This window comes from Entelurus aequoreus, linkage group LG15 (genome assembly GCF_033978785.1).
Source record: "Entelurus aequoreus isolate RoL-2023_Sb linkage group LG15, RoL_Eaeq_v1.1, whole genome shotgun sequence".
Lineage (NCBI taxonomy): Eukaryota > Metazoa > Chordata > Actinopteri > Syngnathiformes > Syngnathidae > Entelurus > Entelurus aequoreus.
Genome location: NC_084745.1, coordinates 35,093,114 through 35,114,388, shown reverse-complemented (window position 1 = coordinate 35,114,388; position 21,275 = coordinate 35,093,114). Strand labels below are relative to the sequence as shown.

The 21,275-nt window shown below is 41.7% G+C and overlaps 2 protein-coding genes across 3 annotated transcripts in view; both read left to right on the top strand.

The window, feature by feature from the left end:
- prex2 (phosphatidylinositol-3,4,5-trisphosphate-dependent Rac exchange factor 2) overlaps positions 1 to 18,549 on the top strand; it is a 230,730-nt gene extending 212,181 nt beyond the window's left edge. Inside the window, exons 39-41 of the mRNA XM_062021283.1 lie at positions 529 to 631; positions 7,572 to 7,639; positions 17,943 to 18,549. Coding sequence (XP_061877267.1) covers positions 529 to 631; positions 7,572 to 7,639; positions 17,943 to 17,988 — 217 coding nt within the window. The 3' untranslated portion in view covers positions 17,989 to 18,549. The remainder of the gene's footprint in view (positions 1 to 528; positions 632 to 7,571; positions 7,640 to 17,942) is intronic.
- A 2,184-nt stretch (positions 18,550 to 20,733) lies between these two features.
- lg15h8orf34 (linkage group 15 C8orf34 homolog) overlaps positions 20,734 to 21,275 on the top strand; it is a 126,818-nt gene continuing 126,276 nt past the window's right edge. For both annotated transcript variants that reach the window (XM_062021279.1, XM_062021280.1), the window contains exon 1: positions 20,734 to 21,043. In XM_062021279.1, coding sequence (XP_061877263.1) covers positions 20,975 to 21,043 — 69 coding nt within the window. In that variant the 5' untranslated portion in view covers positions 20,734 to 20,974. The remainder of the gene's footprint in view (positions 21,044 to 21,275) is intronic.

The following is a 21,275-nucleotide window of genomic DNA, read 5'->3' as shown; positions in this document are numbered from 1 at the left end:
ACTGCATATGTCAACAGACAAATTAAGAGCCTTTGTTTGCTTACTTACTACTAAAAAACAAGTTGTCTAGTATGTTCACTATTTTATTTAAGGACAAAATTGTTCTTCGATTGCAATAAGAAACATATGTTTAAAGTACTGTGATGAGGTGGCGACTTGTCCAGGGTGTACCGCGCCTACCGCCCGACTGCAGCTGAGATAGGCTCCAGGACCCCCTACGACCCTGAAAGGGACAAGAAAATGGATGGATGGATGTTTAATGTACTGTAAGATTTTTTTGTTAAAATAAAGCCAATAATGCAATTTTTTGTGGTCCCCCTTATTTAGAAAAGTACCGAAAAGTATCGAAATACATTTTGGCACCGGTACTAAAATATTGGTCCCAGGACAACACTACTACATCGTTTCCTATGGAGAAACTTTTTGATTAACGAACCATGTTCAAGAACCAATTAAGTTTGTAAATTGAGGTTCCACAGTTATTTGTGCATGTGATTGATTCACACACCTGTCCCCTGTCATCCACAGCTGCACCCTCAGCGTGACACTGGAGCAGGCCATTCTCTTAGCTCGGAAGCACGGCCTTCCCCCTCGCTGCATCATGCAGGCCACCGATGTCATGAGGAAACAGGTGAGTCTACAGCTATCAATAATAATAATAATAATCATCATCATCCATAACCACTCATTAGCTCTCAGTCCAACACTGAATATTATGCATTTTGGTCAAGTGTCTTGTTGACCAAAGGTGGCACAAATGTCAGGATATGACACATGTTTTCACACTGTCAAAACACAACAAATGTGCTTAGCGGGCGATGGAAGCTCCACTTCAGTGAAATCGGTTTGGACGCATTGAGCATTTTCCTCGTGTCACACTGTGAGAAGGTCACAGCAGATCTGAGGGAGTCTTGATGCTGTGTGTGTGTGTGTGTGTGTGTGTGTGTGTGTGTGTGTGTGTGTGTGTGTGTGTGTGTGTGTGTGTGTGTGTGTGTGTGTGTGTGTGTGTGTGTGTGTGTGTGTGTGTGTGTGTGTGTGTGTGTGTGTGTGTGTGTGTGTGTGTGTGTGTGTGTGTGTGTGTGTGTGTGTGTGTGTGTGTGTGTGTGTGTGTGTGTGTGTGTGTGTGTGTGTGTGTGTGTGTGTGTGTGTCATCTTTTAGTGTGGCCGCAAAGGCCACTGTTCAATGAAAAATCAAGTGTCCATGACTGTTTAGATTTTGTAAATTAATACTTTCTTTTGAAGGTGGCCATTATGATTAACCCTTGAATACATCTAATAATTAAAGATAGCAGTCCCTGGTTAAAACATTAGTTTCTAAGAATATATTAAATGCGTTTTGTTTTTTTAAATCAGCAGTAATGTTAAATTATATATTATGTTGTATATTTTGTCCATACTGTAAACAAATACAGTGTATTTATGTAATAAATACAAAAAGTTCTAAAAATAACAGACTATATTTAACTTCCTGCATTTAACATCAATTATTATTTAATGAGCCAGCAAACTTCTTATTATTTTACATGCTTATGTATTCATGATAATTAATCAAGCTTAAAACAATATATTCTACTTAGACTTAGACAAACTTTAATGATCCACAAGGGAAATTGTTCCACACAGTAGCTCAGTTACAAAGGATGGAAAGTGTAAGGATGGAAAGGATAATGCAGGTATAAAGTAGAGTAAAAATGTACCGTAGTAGCAATATAAAATATAACATATATGTAATATATACATATTATATATACAGTACATGATATATACTGATATATAATATTATATTTCTTTATAATATATACAATATATAACAATTACCATGTACAATATTACAGTATTTGTAACAGCTGCAGCATAAAATAGAGAGTAGATCCAGCAGGAAATATACATTATAAACAAAGAGAGGTAGCTAACATAGAAGCGGTCAAGTAAAAATATATGCAATTTAATATATGCATTTTTGATGCAAATCTGACAAAAATATTATAATTTGTAAATGTATATATTTTGTTTCACATATGAATACCATACATTCATAATTATAATATAGATGCATACAACATGTAATAAAATTAGGGCTGTCAAGGTTAACATGTTAACACATGTGATTAATTTAAAAAAAAGATTGCGTTATCATATATGATATTATCATACATCCGGAAGATGCGCACATTGTTACACGGTCTGTGATCGCAATGAGAGGTGGCCAATTTCGCTTCAAAACAGAACTTCAGATAAAACTGAGGCAACTTCTTGGTATTGCAACGTCAAACGTTCTTATCATAGGCACATATCAAATTTAAAATACAATTTTAAAGCGAAACACATACTGGAGGATGGCGCCGCTAGCACGAATGCTACATCGACAACAAGCAGAGGAAAACGCTACGCTGGCAGAGTCAATGTTGTCAACAAAAGTAGCACAGTTAAGTTAAACATTTGCCTTTGCTAAAGAGACAGTCACCGCATGTAAACCACCTAACATCTGTGAAGACCAAGTCCTGCAAGAAGATGTCATTCATATCACCACAGCTGATCTGTCGCACAATACCTTAGAGAGGCACAATAACAACAAGCACAAACCAACTGTGCTACACAAACAAGAGCAACTGGCTAAATGTGAATTCATTTTGCTTACTGGAGAACATTGGACATCTGTAAGTTATCACAAGGATCTGGGGTCCAATTATACCAAAAAAAGAGATCAGTATTGTCATCTGAAAAGTTAAATAGCTTGTTTGTTTAAACAACTGGTTAAACTGAAGGAGAGTAAATGCAGATTTAAATGGTGCACTAGGTTAAGTTGTTTGAGTATGTTTACTACATTATCGATTAGTAACTGCACCTTGTTTGAAATATTGTTGCAAAGACTTTCAAAATGTGCACTTAATTCTTACTATACATACTGTCACCTAGTTTTGAACAAATCAATACCTTGCAGTTCAGTAAAACATTAAAAAAAACGTTCCTTTATGACATTCTGACTACCAAATTGCATTTATATCCAAATATTAGGGTATTTTTGTAAGCAAATTTGATTTATGCTAGCAAATAATATCCTGTGATTAATCACAGTTCAAGAATGTCATTAATCTGATTTAAAAAATTAATCACTTGTCACAAAACTATATTTTAATTTCATCATTTAACAGTTTTTATAATTGTACCTTAAAGGGACCCTATTATGCAAAACCAACTTTTCTTACCTGTTGGTACTTGTTTTTGTGCATTTGGTAACTGCGTAAGTTTTGAAATTTTGAAATCAAATGATGGAGGCATTGCAGAGATATTTATAAAACAATCTATCTTTCTTCATACTTCCTCCAAACACTATGTTTGGAATTTTCCCCATTGGTGACGTTTCCGCAATTGGTGAAGTCAGCGGAAATCCGTATGTCCATGTCCATATGTGGTAGAGATTTACCCAAAGTGCTTTGCGTTTGTCCGCCATTGTAGTTTGCGCTATAGTAAATAAGCTCCTTCTTTTCCTCTATCCTCTTGTTGTGGGGAAGACTGGCTTGTACATGCACATGCATCCTCTGCTGTTGCCATTTCTAATACACAGTAGTGTATAGTTCCAACGTATATCTGTCAGTAGACTCCATATGGAAGCACTAAAAACTACAACAAAGATGACGGGGAGAAGACTCAGTCGAAGTGGAGGCACATAAATATGACCGCCCACAAAATGCTGCATCCTGAAGAGACAGTCTGAAAACGGCTTGAAAACGCTCTATAAAAAATAATCTATGCAACATTTTGACTAAAGAACCACCATTACATGTTACGTAGACCACAACGAAGTGTTTAAATGTAGAAAAAAATCATATGACGCCATAATGAATCAAATAAATAAAATGTTTTTAAAAATGATGATTATATTACAGTCACATAAAACTAGCATGTTTTGGTGAAGTAATTTAATTTCCGATTTTATAATTTTCCATACATTCAAATTAGTTTTAAAAACATGCAAATATGAAACATAATTATAACTATGCTAGGTTTTAATATTAGTTACAATATTTTAGAATTTTATATATGTACAGAAATCTATTAAATAAGTAACATACAGTTGCAAATTGCTGATAATTGGTTCCGGACATGACCGTGACAAAATTATTCATGTAAAGTTGGAATTATTAATTATGAATCAAATATTTTAATAGCTAAAACATAAAAAAAAAAAAAGGTTTATGACCTTCTAATTATGATTATCAATATATTATCTAATGTAAAAATAAAATTACAGAAATATCCCCACAAATCCGCAATGTGGTAAAGCTGCAATATTTGAGGTGAGGTATTGTACAGTATTTTTAAAAGCGAACCTATTGTGCATAGCAAATTAAACAATTGGTGTTTGTGTGCATGCCAAGCCACTAGTTGGCAGTGTAATCACACTGCAATAGTTCTGAAGACATCCATCCATCCATTTCTACTGCTTGTCCCTTACAGAGTCCCGTGGTAGTTCTGAAGACCAATCAAGAATTTTTTTATTTTTAAACACTGCTCTTTTTTTTATTATATATTTCCATATTTTATTCCGATTAGCTTGTTAACATCCAGTCAGGATATGTTTGTCTCACGTTTGCATTGTTATTGATCAATATTTGACCTTAGCATGCGTCGTAACTGACCTAGATTGAACTGAGAAGAATGAGACTGTTGGAGTGTGTCCTTGTTCTTGTTGAATGGCTGAATCATGACACGTACTGTACATGACTATAGAGGGGTTAATAGTATTCTTTTCATTATTGAAGGGGCTATTTGCAATATTTACACAGATGCCTGAAGGGCGCCAACTTTCCAATGTATTTTACACAATACATCCCGCCCTCTTTCGGCTTCTCGAACATAATGACGTAATTTAGGTACATACGTAACACGTGTACGCGCAGTAGATTTAGGTGTTGTTAGCTAATAATAGCAATTTGGATAGCTAGCGTTAGCTGTCATTGGATGTACAAAACCCAAAACCAGTGAAGTTGGCACATTGTGTAAACAGTAAATAAAAACAGAATACAATGATTTGCAAATCCTTTTCAACTTATATTCAGATGAATAGACTGCAAAGACAAGATATTTAATGTTCGAACTGAGAAACTTCTTTTTTTTTTGCAAATAATCATTAACTTAGAATTCAATGGCAGCAACACATTGCAAAAAAGTTGTCACAGGGGCATTTTTACCACTGTGTTACATGGCCTTTCCTTTTAACAACACTCAGTAAATGTTTGGGAACTGGGGAGACCAATTTTTGAAGCTTTTCAGGTGGAATTCTTTCCCATTCTTGCTTGATGTACAGCTTAAGTTATTCAACAGTCCGGGGTCTCCGTTGTGGTATTTTAGGCTTCATAATGCGCCACACATTTTCAATGGGAGACAGGTCTGGACTACAGGCAGGCCAGTCTAGTACCCGCACTCTTTTACTATGAAGCCACATTGTTGTAACATGTGGCTTGGCATTGTCTTGCTGAAATAAGCAGGGGCGTCCATGATAACGTTGCTTGGATGGCAACATATGTTGCTCCAAAACCTGTATGTACCTTTCAGCATTAATGGCGCCTTCACAGATGTGTAAGTTACCCATGTCTTGGGCACTAATACACCCCCATACCATCACAGATGCTGGCTTTTCAACTTTGTGCCTATAACAATCCGGATGGTTCTTTTCCTCTCTGTTCCGGAGGACATAATGTCCACAGTTTCCAAAAACAATTTGAAATGTGGACTCTTCAGACTACAGAACACTTTTCCACTTTGTATCAGTCCATCTTAGATGACCTCAGGCCCAACGAAGCCGGCGGCGTTTCTGAGTGTTGTTGATAAATGGCTTTCGCTTTATAACTTGCACTTACAAATGTAACGACAAACTGTAGTTACTGACAGTGGTTTTCTGAAGTGTTCCTGAGCTCATGTGGTGATGTCCTTTACACTACACACTGATGTCGCTTTTTGATGCAGTACTATCATCGCTTACGTGCAGTGATTTCTCCAGATTCTCTGAACCTTTTGATGATGTTACGGACCGTAGATGGTGAAATCCCTAAATTCTTTGCAATAGCTCGTCGAGAAATGTTGTTCTTAAACTGTTCGACAATTTGCTCACGCATTTGTTCACAAAGTGGTGACCCTCGCCCCATCCTTGTTTGTGAATGACTGAGCATTTCATTGAAGCTGCTTTTATACCCAATCATGGCACCCACCTGTTCCCAATTAGCCTGTTCACCTGTGGGATGTTCCAAATAAGTGTTTGATGAGCATTCGTCACTTTCTCAGTCTTTTTTGCCACTTGTGCCAGCTTTTTTGAAACATGTTGCAGGCATCAAATTCCAAATGAGCTAATATTTGCAAAAAATAACAAAACTTTCCAGTTCGAACGTTAAGTATCTTGTCTTTGCAGTCAATTCAATTGAATATAGGTTGAAAAGGATTTGAAAATCATCGTATTCTGTTTTTATTTACGATTTACACAATGTGCCAACATTACTGGTTTTGGGTTTTGTATATTCTATCATAACAGCAACAGGAATGCAAATTGTTTGTCGCTTCTCTTGGACTGCTTTTGTATGTGTGCACATGCTCTCTGCGCGTACGTGTTGACGAGACCGCCACAAACACCAACCATTTTTTAGGACAGGTAACATTTTTTATGACGTAAACTTTGTAAATAACAATTGTTAAACAAATGTGTTCCGTTAAACCACTAATGGTAACATAAGATAGCCAGTGGTGTTCTTGTTATATTTTTTGCGTCAAAAATGTTACTGTGAAGAAGTTGCAAACAGCACTTTTAATGTGTCTATACATAAATGTAGGCTAGCACATCAGATAGCCCTGCTTTATAACTCTTAGGCATCTCTAATTAATTACGCAAATAATTGTCTACTTTGTTCTGATGATTCATTTTTACTTGAGAAATAACCTTGTCATTGAGCGAGTTCAGGCATCTTTTATTATATTTCTTCTGTTATCTTTGTGGTTCCTTCAGGGACATTAGCGTCTATCCTTGCCTGGAGTCCGCGATAACAATGGAATAATTGCTGATCGTTCCCTGCAAGCGAGAGAGTATAATGCCGCACTGCCCGCTCGTGCCCAAGAGACGGCCTAATGCACATGTAGAACACTTGTGATTTGATTGTGTGTTTTTGCACGTGCGTCATAATGTGTGTTTGTTAGTGGGGTTGTCGTGCCCTCGTCCTCGCTTGTGGTAGTGCAGACTCTGCACAAGGGCAGGAGCGTCCTGACTGAGCAAAAACATAAACACCATTCATCACACAAACTCCTTTTAGAGCCCGCAAAGACTCCTTACTCTGCATGTGCTCCCCATAAAGACACTTTTTCTAACCTTTTACAACTTCCAAAGGCTGGAAAATCTGCACTTCTGTGAATTAATGTCATGCAATATAGATGTTATTTTCAGGCAACATCCTGTCTTCTATTTTATATTACCCTCATTTTACGTGCAATATTCAAAGTTATTTTGCTGCTTTCTTTGGCTCTTTTTCCTCTGGGCCGTTTATTCTTAGAGTAGCTAACTTCCAAGCGTCCTTCTGTGTGTCTTTTAGGGTGCCAGGGTTCAGAATTCCGCCAAGAATCTGGGCGTGAGGGATCGGACGCCATCCTCTGTGCCAAGGTAACCTTACATTCCGACTGGGTGGTAACTAACAGCAAACATCTCATGTTTTAGGTGTATTTGTATAGACCAGGGGTGTCCAAACTTTTGGACTTGGGGGCCGCATTGGGCAAAAATATTTTGCCATATATATACTGTATATATACTATATATACATCCATCCATCCATTTTCTACCACTTGTCCCTTTCGGCGTCGCGGGGGGTCGCTGTAGCCTATATATATATATATATATATATATATATATATATATATATATATATATATATATATATATATATATATATATATATATATATATATATATATATATATATATATATATATATATATATATATATATATATATATATATATATATACATATATATATATATATATATATATATACATATATATATATATATATATATACATATATATACATATATATATATATATACATATATATATATATATATACATAAACATATATATATATATATATGTGTGTATATATATATATATATATATATATATATATATATATATATATATATATATATATATATATATATATATACATATGTATATGTATATATATATATATATATATATATATATATATATATATATATATATATATATATATATATATATATATATATATATATATATATATATATATATATATATATATATATATATATATATATATATGTGTGTGTGTGTGTGTTAGGTATGTGGGCTTGTATTAAGCCTCAGGGAGTTGAACGCCCCTGCCTTACATAGTTCCGGGTCACCCTTGGGCAAGGTGTAGCACCCGAATGCCCCCCCCATCAGGGTTACGATACCCCCATGAACTACACTAAAAGAGGATGCGTTACCCGGCCCGGAGGAAGCCCGGGGCCCCCCTCCGGAGCTAGGCCCGGAGGTAGGGCTCGTCAGCGAGCGCCTGGTGGCCGGGCTTGCCACGGAGCCCGGCCGGGCACAGCCCGAAGAAGCTACGTGGACACACCATCTTCTCTGCCACGTGGGCCCACCACCCGCGGTCGGAACCAGTGGGGTCGGGTGCGCTGCCAAGTGGATGGCAGTGAAAGTGGAGGCTCCGGACGGACCAATTCGGGGCAGCAGAGGCTGACTTTCGGGACGTGGAACGTCTTAACGCTGGTGGGGAAGGAGCCTGAGCTGGTGCGAGAGGTGGAGCGCTACCGGTTAGATCTGGTGGGGCTTACCTCTACGCATAGCAAGGGCTCTGAAACCACACTCCTGGACAAGGGATGGACCTTGTTCACTTCTGGAGTTGCTCAGGGTGTGAGGGCACAGGCGGGTGTGGGGATACTCACGAGTCCCCGGCTGAGTGCCTGTACGTTGGAGTTCACCCCAGTGGACAAGAGGGTCGCCTCCCTTCGCCTTAGGGTTGGAGGGGGGAAAACTCTGACTGTTGTTTGTGCATACGCACCAAACAGGAGTTCAGAGTATTCAGCCTTCTTGGATACCTTGCATGGGGTCCTGTATGGGGCGCCGGCAGGGGATTCCATAGTCTTGCTGGGGGACTTCAACGCGCACGTGGGCAATGACAGTGATACTTGGACTGGCGTGATTGGGAGGGACGGTCTCCCTGATCTGAACATGAGTGGTGGATTGTTATTGGACTTCTGTGCTAGTCACGGACTTGCGATAACAAACACCATGTTCAAGCATAAGGATGCTCATAGGTGTACCTGGTACCAGAGCACCCTAGGCCAAAGATCAATGATCGATTTTGTAATCGTATCAGCTGGTCTGAGGCCGTATGTTTTGGACACTCGGGTGAAGAGAGGGGCTGAATTGTCAACTGATCACCATCTGGTGGTGAGTTGGGTTAGATGGCGGGGGAAACCTCTGGACAGACCTGGCAAACCCAAGCGTGTAGTGCGGGTGAACTGGGAACGTTTGGAGGAGTCCTCTGTCCGGAAGGACTTCAACTCCCACCTCCGGCGGGACTTCTCTGCCATCCCTGTGGAGGTTGGGGACATTGAACAGGAATGGGCAATGTTCAAAGCCTCTATTGCTAAAGCTGCAGCTGCGAGCTGTGGCCAGAAGGTCTTAGGTGCCTCAAGGGGCGGTAACCCTCGAACACCCTGGTGGACAGTGGTGGTCAGGGAAGCCGTCCGACTGAAGAAGGAGTCCTACCGGGGTATGTTATCCCGGGGGACTCCGGAGGCAGTTGCAAGGTACCGACGGGCCCGAAGGGCAGCGGCCGTGGCTGTGGACGAGGCTAGGCAGAGGGTGTGGGAGCAGTTCGGGGAATCCATGGAGAAGGACTATCGGGCGGCACCAAAGCTGTTCTGGAAGACCATACGGCACCTCAGGAGGGGGAAGCAGGGAACCATCCAAGCTGTGTACGGCAAGGATGGGACTTTGCTGACTTCAAGTGAGGAAGTCGTAGGGCGTTGGAAAGAGCACTTTGAGGAACTCCTGAACCCAAATACATCAGACACACCCTCCCTGATAGGAGCAGGGCCTGAGGATGATGGGGGATCAACGTCGATCTCTCGGAGTGAAGTCACTGAGGTAGTTAGACAACTCCACAGTGGCAAAGCTCCGGGGGTTGACGAGATCCGTCCAGAAATGCTGAAGGCTCTGGGTGTTGATGGGCTGTCTTGGTTGATACGCCTTTTTAACATTGCGTGGAAGTCTGGGACAGTGCCGAGGGAGTGGCAGACTGGGGTGGTGGTTCCCCTTTTCAAAAAGGGGGACCAGAGGGTGTGTGCTAATTACAGGGGTATCACACTACTCAGCCTCCCTGGGAAAGTTTACGCCAAGGTACTGGAAAGGAGGGTCCGGCCGATAGTCGAACCTCAGATTCAAGAGGAGCAATGTGGATTCCGTCCTGGTCGTGGAACAACTGACCAACTCTTTACGCTTGCGGGAATCCTGGAGAGGGCCTGGGAGTATGCCTATCCAGTCTACATGTGTTTTGTGGATTTGGAGAAGGCGTATGACCGCGTCCCTCGGGAGATCTTGTGGGAGGTGCTGAGGGAGTACGGAGTGAGGGGAACCCTGCTGAGGGCCATCCAATCTCTGTACAACCAAAGCGAGAGTTGTGTCCGGGTGCTTGGATGTAAGTCGGATCCGTTTCCAGTGGGGGTTGGTCTCCGCCAGGGCTGCGCTCTGTCACCTATCCTGTTTGTGATTTTCATGGACAGGATTTCTAGGCGGATTCGTGGCCATGGCGGAGAGGGTATACGTCTCGGGGGGCTAAAGGTTGCGTCACTGCTGTTTGCAGATGATGTGGACCTGATGGCACCTTCGGTTCGTGACCTTCAGCTCTCACTGGATCGGTTCGCAGCCGAGTGTTCAGCGGCTGGAATGAGGATCAGCATCTCCAAATCTGAGGCCATGGTTCTCAGCAGGAAACCGATGGTTTGTACAGTCCGGGTAGGGGACAGGACTCTGTCCCAGGTGGAGGAGTTTAAGTATCTCGGGGTCTTGTTCACGAGTGAGGGAAAGATGGAGAAGGAAATCAGCCGGAGAATCGGAGCAGCTGGGGCAGTATTGCAGTCTCTCTGCCTCACTGTTGTGACGAAACGGGAGCTGAGCCAGAAGGCAAAGCTCTCGGTCTACCGAGCTATCTACATTCCTACTCTCACCTATGGTCATGAAGTGTGGGTAATGACCGAAAGAATAAGATCGCGGATACAAGCGGCCGAAATTAGTTTCCTCAGAAGGGTGGCTGGCATCTCCCTTAGAGATAGGGTGAGAAGTGCAGTCACCCGAGAGAGACTCGGAGTAGAGCCGCTGCTCCTTCGCTTGGAAAGGAGCCAGCTTAGGTGGTTCGGGCATCTTGTGCGGATGCCTCACGAGCGTCTCCCTAGGGAGGTCCTCGTTGCACGTCCCACTGGGAGGAGGCCCCGCGGCAGGCCAAGGACCAGATGGGGGGATTACATCTCCTCTCTGGCCTGGGAACGCTTCGGGATTCCCCAGGAGGAAGTCGCAAATGTTGCTCTGGAGAGGGAAGTCTGGGGGTCTTTGCTGGAGCTGTTGTCCCCGCGACCCGATTCCGTATAAGCGGTTGAAGATGGATGGATGGAGATGGATGGATATGTGTGTGTATATGTGTGTGTGTATATATGTAGATATATAAATACAGTTGCGATCAAAAGTTTACATACACTTGTAAAGAACATAATGTCATGGCCGTCTTGAGTTTCCATTAATTTCTATAACTCTTATTTTTTTGTGATAGAGTGATTGGAGCACATACTTGATTGCCACAAAAAACATTCATGAAGTTTGGTTCTTTTATGAATGTATTATGGGTCTTCTGAAAATGTGACCAAATCTGCTGGGTCAAAAGTATACAGGTACATACAGCAATGTTAATATTTGGTTACATGGCCCTTGGCAAGTTTCACTGCAATAAGGCGCATTTGGTAGCCATCCACAAGCTTCTGGTTGAATTTTTGACCACTCCTCTTGACAAAATTGGTGCAGTTCAGCTAAATGTGTTGGTTTTCAGACATGGACTTGTTTCTTCAGCATTGTCCACACGTTTAAGTCAGCACTTTGGGAAGGCCATTCTAAAACCTTAATTCTAGCCTGATTTAGCCATTCCTTTACCACTTTTGACGTGTGTTTGGGGTCATTGTCCTGTTGGAACACCCAACTGCGCCCAAGACCCAACCTCCGGGCTGATGATTTTAGGTTGTCCTGAAGAATTTGGAGGTAATCCTCCTTTTTCATTGTCCCATTTACTCTCTGTAAAGCACCAGTTCCATTGGCAGCAAAACAGGCCCAGAGCATAATACTACCCCCACCATGCTTGACGGTAGGATGGCGTTCCTGAGATTAAAGACCTCACCTTTTCTCCTCCAAACATATTGCTGGGTATTGTGGCCAAACAGCTCAATTTTTGTTTCATTTGACATCACATGGACAAAGATAATACTTTCTGGATGAAAGTTTTGTGGTCAGATAAAACAAAAATTGAGCTGTTTGGCCACAATACCCAGCAATATGTTTGGAGAAGAAAAGGTGAGGCCTTTAATCCCAGGAACACCTAGAAATGTTGTTAATAAAAGTTATGAACAGAACCACTGACAAAAGTCAACCCTGGCGTAGTCCAACCAAACTGGAAACTGGTCCGACTTACTGCTGGCAACACGGACCAAGCTCTGACACTGATCATACAGGGAAAGGACCACCACAATCAGGCAGTCAGATACCAAATACTCTCTGAGCATTCCCCACAGAACCTCCCGAGGGACATGGTCGAATGCCTTCTCCGAGTCCAAAAAACACATGTAGACTGGTTTGGCAAACTCCCATGCTCCCTCAAGGATCCTGCTGAGAGTATTGAGCTGGTCAAAAACCACACTGCTCCTCCTGAATCCGAGGTTCGACTATCCGGCGTAGCCTCCTCTCCAGTACACCTGAATAGACCTTACCAGAGAGGGTGAGGAGTGTGATCCCACGATAGTTGGAATACACCCTCTGGTTCCCCTTCTTAAGGAGAGGAACCACCACCCCGGTCAGCCAATCCAGAGGCACCGCCCCCGATGTCCACGCAATGTGGCAGAGTCTTGTTAACCAAGACAGCCCCACAGCATCCAGAGCCTTAAGTTATTCTGGGCAGATCTCATCAACCCCTGTGGCCCTTTCACCGAGGAGCTTTTTAACTACCTCGGCAACTTCAGCTCCAGAAATAGGAGTCCACCACAGATTCCCAAGGCACTGCTTCCTCACAGGAAGACATGTAGGTGGGATTGAGGAGGTCTTTAAAGTATTTCCTCCACTGATCCACAACATCCCGAGTCGAGATCAGCAGCAGACCATCCCACTATACACGGTGTTGACAGTGCACTGCTTCCCCATCCATTGGTGGTCTAGAATCACTTCGAAGCAGTCCGGAAATCGTTTTCCATGGCTTCCCCGATCTTCTCCCATGTCCGAGTTTTTGCCTCCGTGACCGCCAACACCGCTCACCGCTTGGTCTATCGGTACCTGGAGTCCCAAGAGCCAAAAGGACCCAATAGGACTCTTTCTTCAGCTTGACGGCATCCCTCACTGCTGGTGTACACCAGGGGGTTCTGAGATTACCGCCACAACAGGCACCGACCAATTTACGGCCACAGCTCCGATCAGCCGCCTCAACAATAGAGGCACGTAACATCTTCCACTCGGACTCAGTATACAGCGCCTCCCTCGTGACGTGTTCAAAGTTTTTCCGGAGATGGGAATTGAAACTCTCTCTGCCGGGAGACTCTGCCTGACCGGCATCCTTCCCCACCATCGAAGCCAACTCACCACCAGGTGGTGATTGGTAGGAAGCTCCGACCCTCTTTTCACCAGAGTGTCCAAAACATGAGACCGCAAATCCAATGACACAACCACAAAGTGGATCATCAAACTGTGGCCTAGGGTGTCTTAGTGCCAAGTGCTCATATGGACACCCTTATGTTTGAACATGGTGTTTGTTATGGATAATCTGTGACGAGCACAAAAGTCCAATAACAAAACACCACTCGGGTTTAGATCCAGGTGGCCATTTCTCCCATTCACGCCTCTCCAGGTTTCACTGTCGTTGCCAACGTGGGTGTTGAAGTCCCCTAGCAGAACGAGGGAATCACCCAGGGGAGCACTCTCCAGTACTCCATCTAGTGAATCCAAAAAGGGTGGGTACTCTGAACTGCTGTTTGGTGCATAAGCACAAACAGTAAGTAACCCGTCCCACCACCCAGAGGCAGAGGGAAGCTACCCTCTCGTCTACTGGGTTAAACTCTTAACGTACAGGCTCTGAGCCGCAGAGCAACGAATATTGCCAACCCCGCTGGTCGCCTGCTGGCAACATCAGAGTGGAAGAGAGTCCAGAGCCCTTGCTGTGTGCAGAAGTGAGTCCAACTTCATCCGGTCGGAACTTCTCCACCTCAAGCACCAGCTTAGGCTCCCCCCTTCCCCAGCGAAGTGACGTTCTACGTCCCAAGGGCTAGCTTCTATAGCCGATGATCGGACCGCCAAGGGCCCCGTCTTTTGCTTCCGCCCAGCTCACCTGACCTCTATGTCCCCTCATATGAGTAGTGAGCCCATTGGATGGGGGACCTATGTTGCCATCAGGCCCCACCTCCAGGCCTAGCTCCAGAGGGGGGCCAGGGTCCTTGATTGCTCTTTGTCTGGTCTTTCACCTAGGTCCTGTTTGTCTTGGGAGACCCTGCCAGGGAGCATTGAGGCCCCCAGACAACATAGCTCCTGGGATCATTGGGACACTCAAACTCCTCTACCACGATTTAATAATTGTATTTATCATTTGTATAAATTATATTATGTATTTTGTATTATTTTATTTATAATTAGGTATTTGTTACTATATTTCTATAGTTTCACAAAACTATAATATTTACATTATATACAATTTATTTTTCTTTAGCTTGTACTAAAATGATATAAAAAAATGTATTAGCTATAATTATTGTATTTATTAACATTCACAGATATAAGTACACACAATGTTGGGTTATGGCAGACATCTTTAGTTTGTATGCTTTTTGTGCTGCTAAATGGCTCCATTAGAGGGACTCAGCATTTTTTTTCAATGACGTATACCGTACATCTAGCTGTGTGTGTATGTGTGTGTGTGTGTGTGTGTGTGTGTGTGTGTGTGTGTGTGTGTGTGTGTGTGTGTGTGTGTGTGTGTGTGTGTGTGTGTGTGTGTGTGTGTGTGTGTGTGTGTGTGTGTGTGTGTGTGTGTGTGCGTGCGTGTGCGTGTGTGCTAGAGACGGGCGACCCTTTCTGAGCCTCTTAGTGGAATTGACAAACACAATTAAGTGGCGGCGTGATTCGTGTTGCTGTCTTAGAAGGTTGTAGTTGTGTTGATCAGGATTCGATGTGTTCTCAGTGCAGTGAGATGTGGACCAGGAAGTCACCTTTGCTTTATCAGCGTCTGATATTGTTGTAATATTCCGTGCCAAAAGTGTGACATCACAGACTCCTACCTGACTGCTGAAACTGTAATGTACCAACGCTGTCACTAGGTGGAACAACGTCTGGAAATGACATTTGTGGCACTTCCTTTTGGTTGTGCTCAAACATATTTGTCAGACTTGCTGGCATACATGTTTACATTACACAGATCCTCAAAGTTTTACTATTAGACCAGGGGTCGGCAACCCAAAATGTTGAAAGAGCCATATTGGCCCAAAAATACAAAAAAGTAATCTGTCTGGAGCTGCAAAGAAATTAAAAGACTTGTATAAGTGTTATAATGAAGGCAACACATGATGTAAGTGGCTAATTAGCTATATTAGCCTACTATCAAAATGACTATGTGTCGCAGGCTGACGTAAATCTTCGTTGACAGAAATGTTGAAATGTAATATTTATCCTTAACATTTTTACAACATTGGAAAACATTAGTAAAACTTCTCAGAGGGTGAGGTAACTTCTGGAAATGACTGTCTCAGAATGGCCAAAGATATAGATGTGTGTGTCCAAGTTAAAGGAAACGGCAGGCTGCCTTCTTCTAATGGATTTATTACAATCTTTGCAAACTGGCTAACGTTTGCTGTGGTCTGGAACAACATGGCGCACAAACAACTATCAGAAATGCAGCCAATATTACATACAGATAATGTGTCATGAAACATAGAAAACTAAACTAAATACACAGAGGACATAAGTAAAGGAAATTAAATGAGCTGAAATATACATACAAATAAGGCATAATGATGCAATCTGTACATACAGCTAGCCTAAATGGCATGTTGGCATTTCTCCACACAAGTCAATAACATCAACAAAGCTCAACTTTGTGCATTCACGCACAGTATAAAACGTTTGGTGGACAAAATAAGACACAGAAGGAGTGGCATAAAACAAGTCTTGTGTCGTGTTTGTCCTCCTACAGAAACCATATTACAACAAAACATTTAATATTCACAGTGGAACATCGAATTACGCACAGGGTTCGTAAATGTAAAAGTTTGTGTGGCGAAGCAAATTTTTCCACAAGGAACACTGTAAATATGAATGAAGTTAAAGTACCACTGATAGTCACACACACACTAGGTGTGGTGAAATTAACCTCTGCATTTGACCCATCCCCTTGTTCACCCCCTGGGAGGTGAGGGGATAATGATAAAAAAAATGTAATTGGATGTATTCACTTACAAGTTTTTCGAAAACTCCAACTTTTACTTTTAGGATAGGATAGACTTTTTTTTTATCCCATAATGGAGAAATTACGTTGTTGCCGTGCTGGTTGTTACGTTTTGTAACAGAAGTACAACGAAAAAGAAGTATTACATACTGACATGTACAGATGAAAGATTAAATAAAAATTTTGATTTTTTGATACTGTTTTTTATTTATTTTAGATTTTTTTCAACTTAATTTATATATTTTTTACTATATGTAAAAAATGTATACAAATGTTATATTTACTGATTTGTACTTTTATTATAATTTGTTTAACTGTCTGTTTTGGTCAAAAGTACCAAAAAAAACTAAATACTGTATTTTTCGGAGTATATGTCGCTCCGGAGAATAAGTCGCACCGGCCGAAAATGCATAATAAAGAAGGAAAAAAACAGTCGCATTTTTTGGGGAAATTTATTTGATAAAACCCAACAGCAAGAATAGACATTTGAAAGGCAATTTAAAATAAATAAAGAATAGTGAACAACAGGCTGAATAAGTGTACGTTATATGAGGCATAAATAACCAGCTGAGAACGTGCCTGGTATGTTAACGTAACATATTATGGTAAGAGTCATTCAAATAACTATAACATATAGAACATGCTATACGTTTACCAAACAATCTGTCACTCCTAATCGCTAAATCCCATGAAATCTTATACGTCTAGTCTCTTACGTGAATGAGCTAAATAATATTATTTGATATTTTACGGTAATGTGTTAACAATTTCACACATAAGTCGCTCCTGAGTATAAGTCGCACCCCCGGCCAAATAATGAAAAAAACTGTGACTTGTAGTCGGAAAAATACGGTACATTTGGAGGTACAGAACCTGCTTTTTATTGAACAATATTTCCCATACTGACTCAAATATAAGACAACCTTTGAAACACTTTTCCAGCATCTCGAGTTGCCAGGTCACTGGTATGTGTGTGACAGGAAGAAAAGCTCGTTTGAGAAATCTATTGCTTTGCATGTATAGATGTCAAGACTACCAATTTCTTTAGGGTGAAAATAATTGTATTATATTTGGATTGTTGTATCAAATTATTTATCGCTAATGCAAATTATGCTAATTGTTTTTTCATCATCATAACAAAACATTCCAATATTGTTTGTTAACGCCACTTGTGTGCGTCTCTGCTCAGGTTGTACAAGCTGTGCCAGCCTCCGCCCCCTGATGGTGACCCATGATGCATTGCAGCCACAACCAAGTGTGTTGAAGATTCTCCTTGTAGTATTCATGAGGGAGCTATGATTTTTTATACATATAAATATGTCCAGAGTAGGTGCCTCAAGTGTAAATAGAATTGTAGGTTTTAAAAAAATATATTTTACCACTGTACTGTGTTGTTGAATTACACTTAACGATGGAAGGACTCATTTAGATATTGCATAATATTGGCTGACTTTGGCATTTTATAGTATTTTCTGTCATATCGTGATACAAAAATGCTACATTCATGATTCCTCCAACATCTTCACTTCAAGTGTAAATATTTCTCAGTTATTTTTTATTGTTTCTAGCAGTGTAACAGTATTATTTTTTTGTTTTCTATACATAGCGTTGCGCAATTATTTTTACATTACTCAGGAGGTCTTCTTGTGTTCCATAAATATTGGATATTACTGTATATGGTAGCTCATAACTATGCAAACTAAAAACAGCGTCAAAAAGCTCCAGTATAACACACATTAAAAATGGTTGGTTTACTTGGAAAACATAGAACGTGTGTACATATATATATATATATATATATATATATATATATATATATATATATATATATATATATATATATATATATATATATATATATATATATATATATATATATATATATATATATATATATTCAAATATCAGCCAATGAATGGACACCCTTTCTGATTTTCTTTTTTGCATTAAACGAATGTAACAATGTTTATATTGTAGCTGACATGTTCAAATATCACAAACAGCTCTCAGTATGATGCAGACTGCAGCCATAACAATAATTAACATATACAGTGGAAACTTGATTTACCAACCCTTCTAGATCGAGCTAAATGATGCATCCCTGTGTGAACCATATCTCTGTGTTCAAATGCTTCATTCATTCATTTTCAATCAATCAATCAATCAATGTTTATTTATATAGCCCTAAATCACAAGTGTCTCAAAGGGCTGCACAAGCCACAACGACATCCTCGGTACAGAGCCCACATACGGGCAAGAAAAAACTCACCCCAGTGGGACGTCGATGTGAATGACTATGAGAAACCTTGGAGAGGACCGCATATGTGGGTAAGCCCCCCCCCCCCCCCCCCCCTCTCTCCCCCCCCCCCCCAAGGGGAGACCGACAGCAAAGGATGTCGAGTGGGTCTGACATAATATATAATATTGTGAAAGTCCAGTCCACAGTGGATCCAACACATCAGCGAGAGTCCAGTCCATAGTGGGGCCAGCAGGAAACCGTCCCGAGCGGAGACGGGTCAGCAGCGCAGAGATGTCCCCAACCGATGCACAGGCTAGCTAGATTTTGAGTTACACCTGCAGGCAAAAAGCAGGGCGCAGCCCTCCGCGTCACTTGCTGCGCGGGGCACTATAGTCACTTCTCACTGCTTCAGCGTGTGTGCCTTTTCTGTGTTTTTTCGCCTTTTGACAAGTTTTGTCCATTTGTTAACTCAACATGAGTCCCAAAAAGAACATACCAGGGCGGAGAGAAGGAGGGAATCGCTTTGGAGTTAAAGAAAAAAAAAAAAGGGTGAGTACATCAACGGCGCTCACAAATATGGAAGAATCGACGAAGCAAGCTTAATACCACAGGAATTTTTAATTGTGATTAGACCGGACTTGTCTGGGGGAAAAAAGTGCCAAAGCAGATTTATTTCACAGCGGAGGAGAAGAGCTACCTCTCGTTCAGCGGCGCCTCTTCCAAAGCCCACATACACACGCCCCTTTCTGGCCAGCTCCTCCTTTGTTGATGTTAATGTGAGTGGATTTTACTATTTTAAATGTTTATTATTGTAGCAATAAGGATTTTTTTTTTCTGATCCTTTGTGAGGGCACCAAAGGGACTTCTGTGTGTGCGCGTGTTGGCAGAGCAGTGCATACAGCAGCAAGTTTTTGTTTTGGCTTGTTAATGAAGAGAAAGTTGATCCATCACCGCCTTATGTTTGTGTGATATACAGTACTGTATATCGCGTTCAAACCTTCACTAAAATATGGATTTTTTAAATTTTTTAAAAGTCTGGAACCTATTATAGGTGGCCTTGTGGTTAGAGTGTCCGCCCTGAGATCGGTAAGTCGTGAGTTCAAACCTCGACCGAGTCATACCAAAGACTATAAAAATGGGACCAATTACCTCCCTGCTTGGCACTCAGCATCAAGGGTTGGAATTGGGGGTTAAATCACCAAAATGATTCCCGGGCGGGGTCACCGCTGCTGCTCACTGCTCCCCTCACCTCCCAGGGGGTGAACAAGGGGATGGGTCAAATGCAGAGGTTAATTTCACCACACCTAGTGTGTGTGTGACTATCAGTGGTACTTTAACTTTATCCATATTTACAGTGTTCCTTGTGGAGAAATTTGCTTTACCACACAAACTTTTATATTTACGAACCCCGTGCGTAATTCGATGTTCCACTGTACCCCCCTAAAACTGCCAGGGTTCGCTTTCTGAAATGGAATTTAAAAAAATGATTGAACTTTTTCATGACATTCTACTTTTGTTAGATGTAAAGGCTGTAATCATAATAATGATTTTAAAAAAAGTAATTGGATGTATTCACTTACATTGAGTATGATAAGCAATAATGATATGAATGAGTGGCGCTGCAGTGTAGATGCATTACTAGAGGGAGGGAGGGAGGGAGGGAGGGGCACCGGCCATCCACGGGGGGGCGGGAAGACTTGGAATCTCTGCCGCCTGTGTGAGCTTTCACTCCGCGGGAGAAAGCAAGCGAGCCAGCCGGCAGGCAGGAGGGTGTCCCGGGCCGACTGTTTACCGCCATGAGCCGGACTGCTGTCGGTCCTTAGCAGGCAAGGAGATGTGCGCAGGACGGAGGACATGTTCTTGTCACCATGTGAAGCGGCTTGAAGGACGAAGGACAGCGGCTCACTGGACCATCTCATCCCGCTGAAAGGTGTTCAGAGAGGGGGGCAGACAGCCTCCTCACTCCCCTCATCACTTTCCACATGGCGTCTCCACAACAGTCCAGGATTCAGTCTTACCTGGAGAAAAACAAAATTGGACCTTTATTTGAGGTAAGTAACTTCTAAGCGCACACTATTCATCTTGTGATAATTACTATTATATCGCCGCTAATTGCTTGATTGGCTGGAAAACAACTAACTCCATTTGAAAAATCCTCGTCATCATCTCTGTTGAAAATGCGTCTGTGTGAACTTACTGTATGTGCACTTGTACTCAAGCAGGCTGGTGCCTTGCTCAAGAGCTTACTTTTACGAACACCTGTACGACAGCCAAATTTAATTG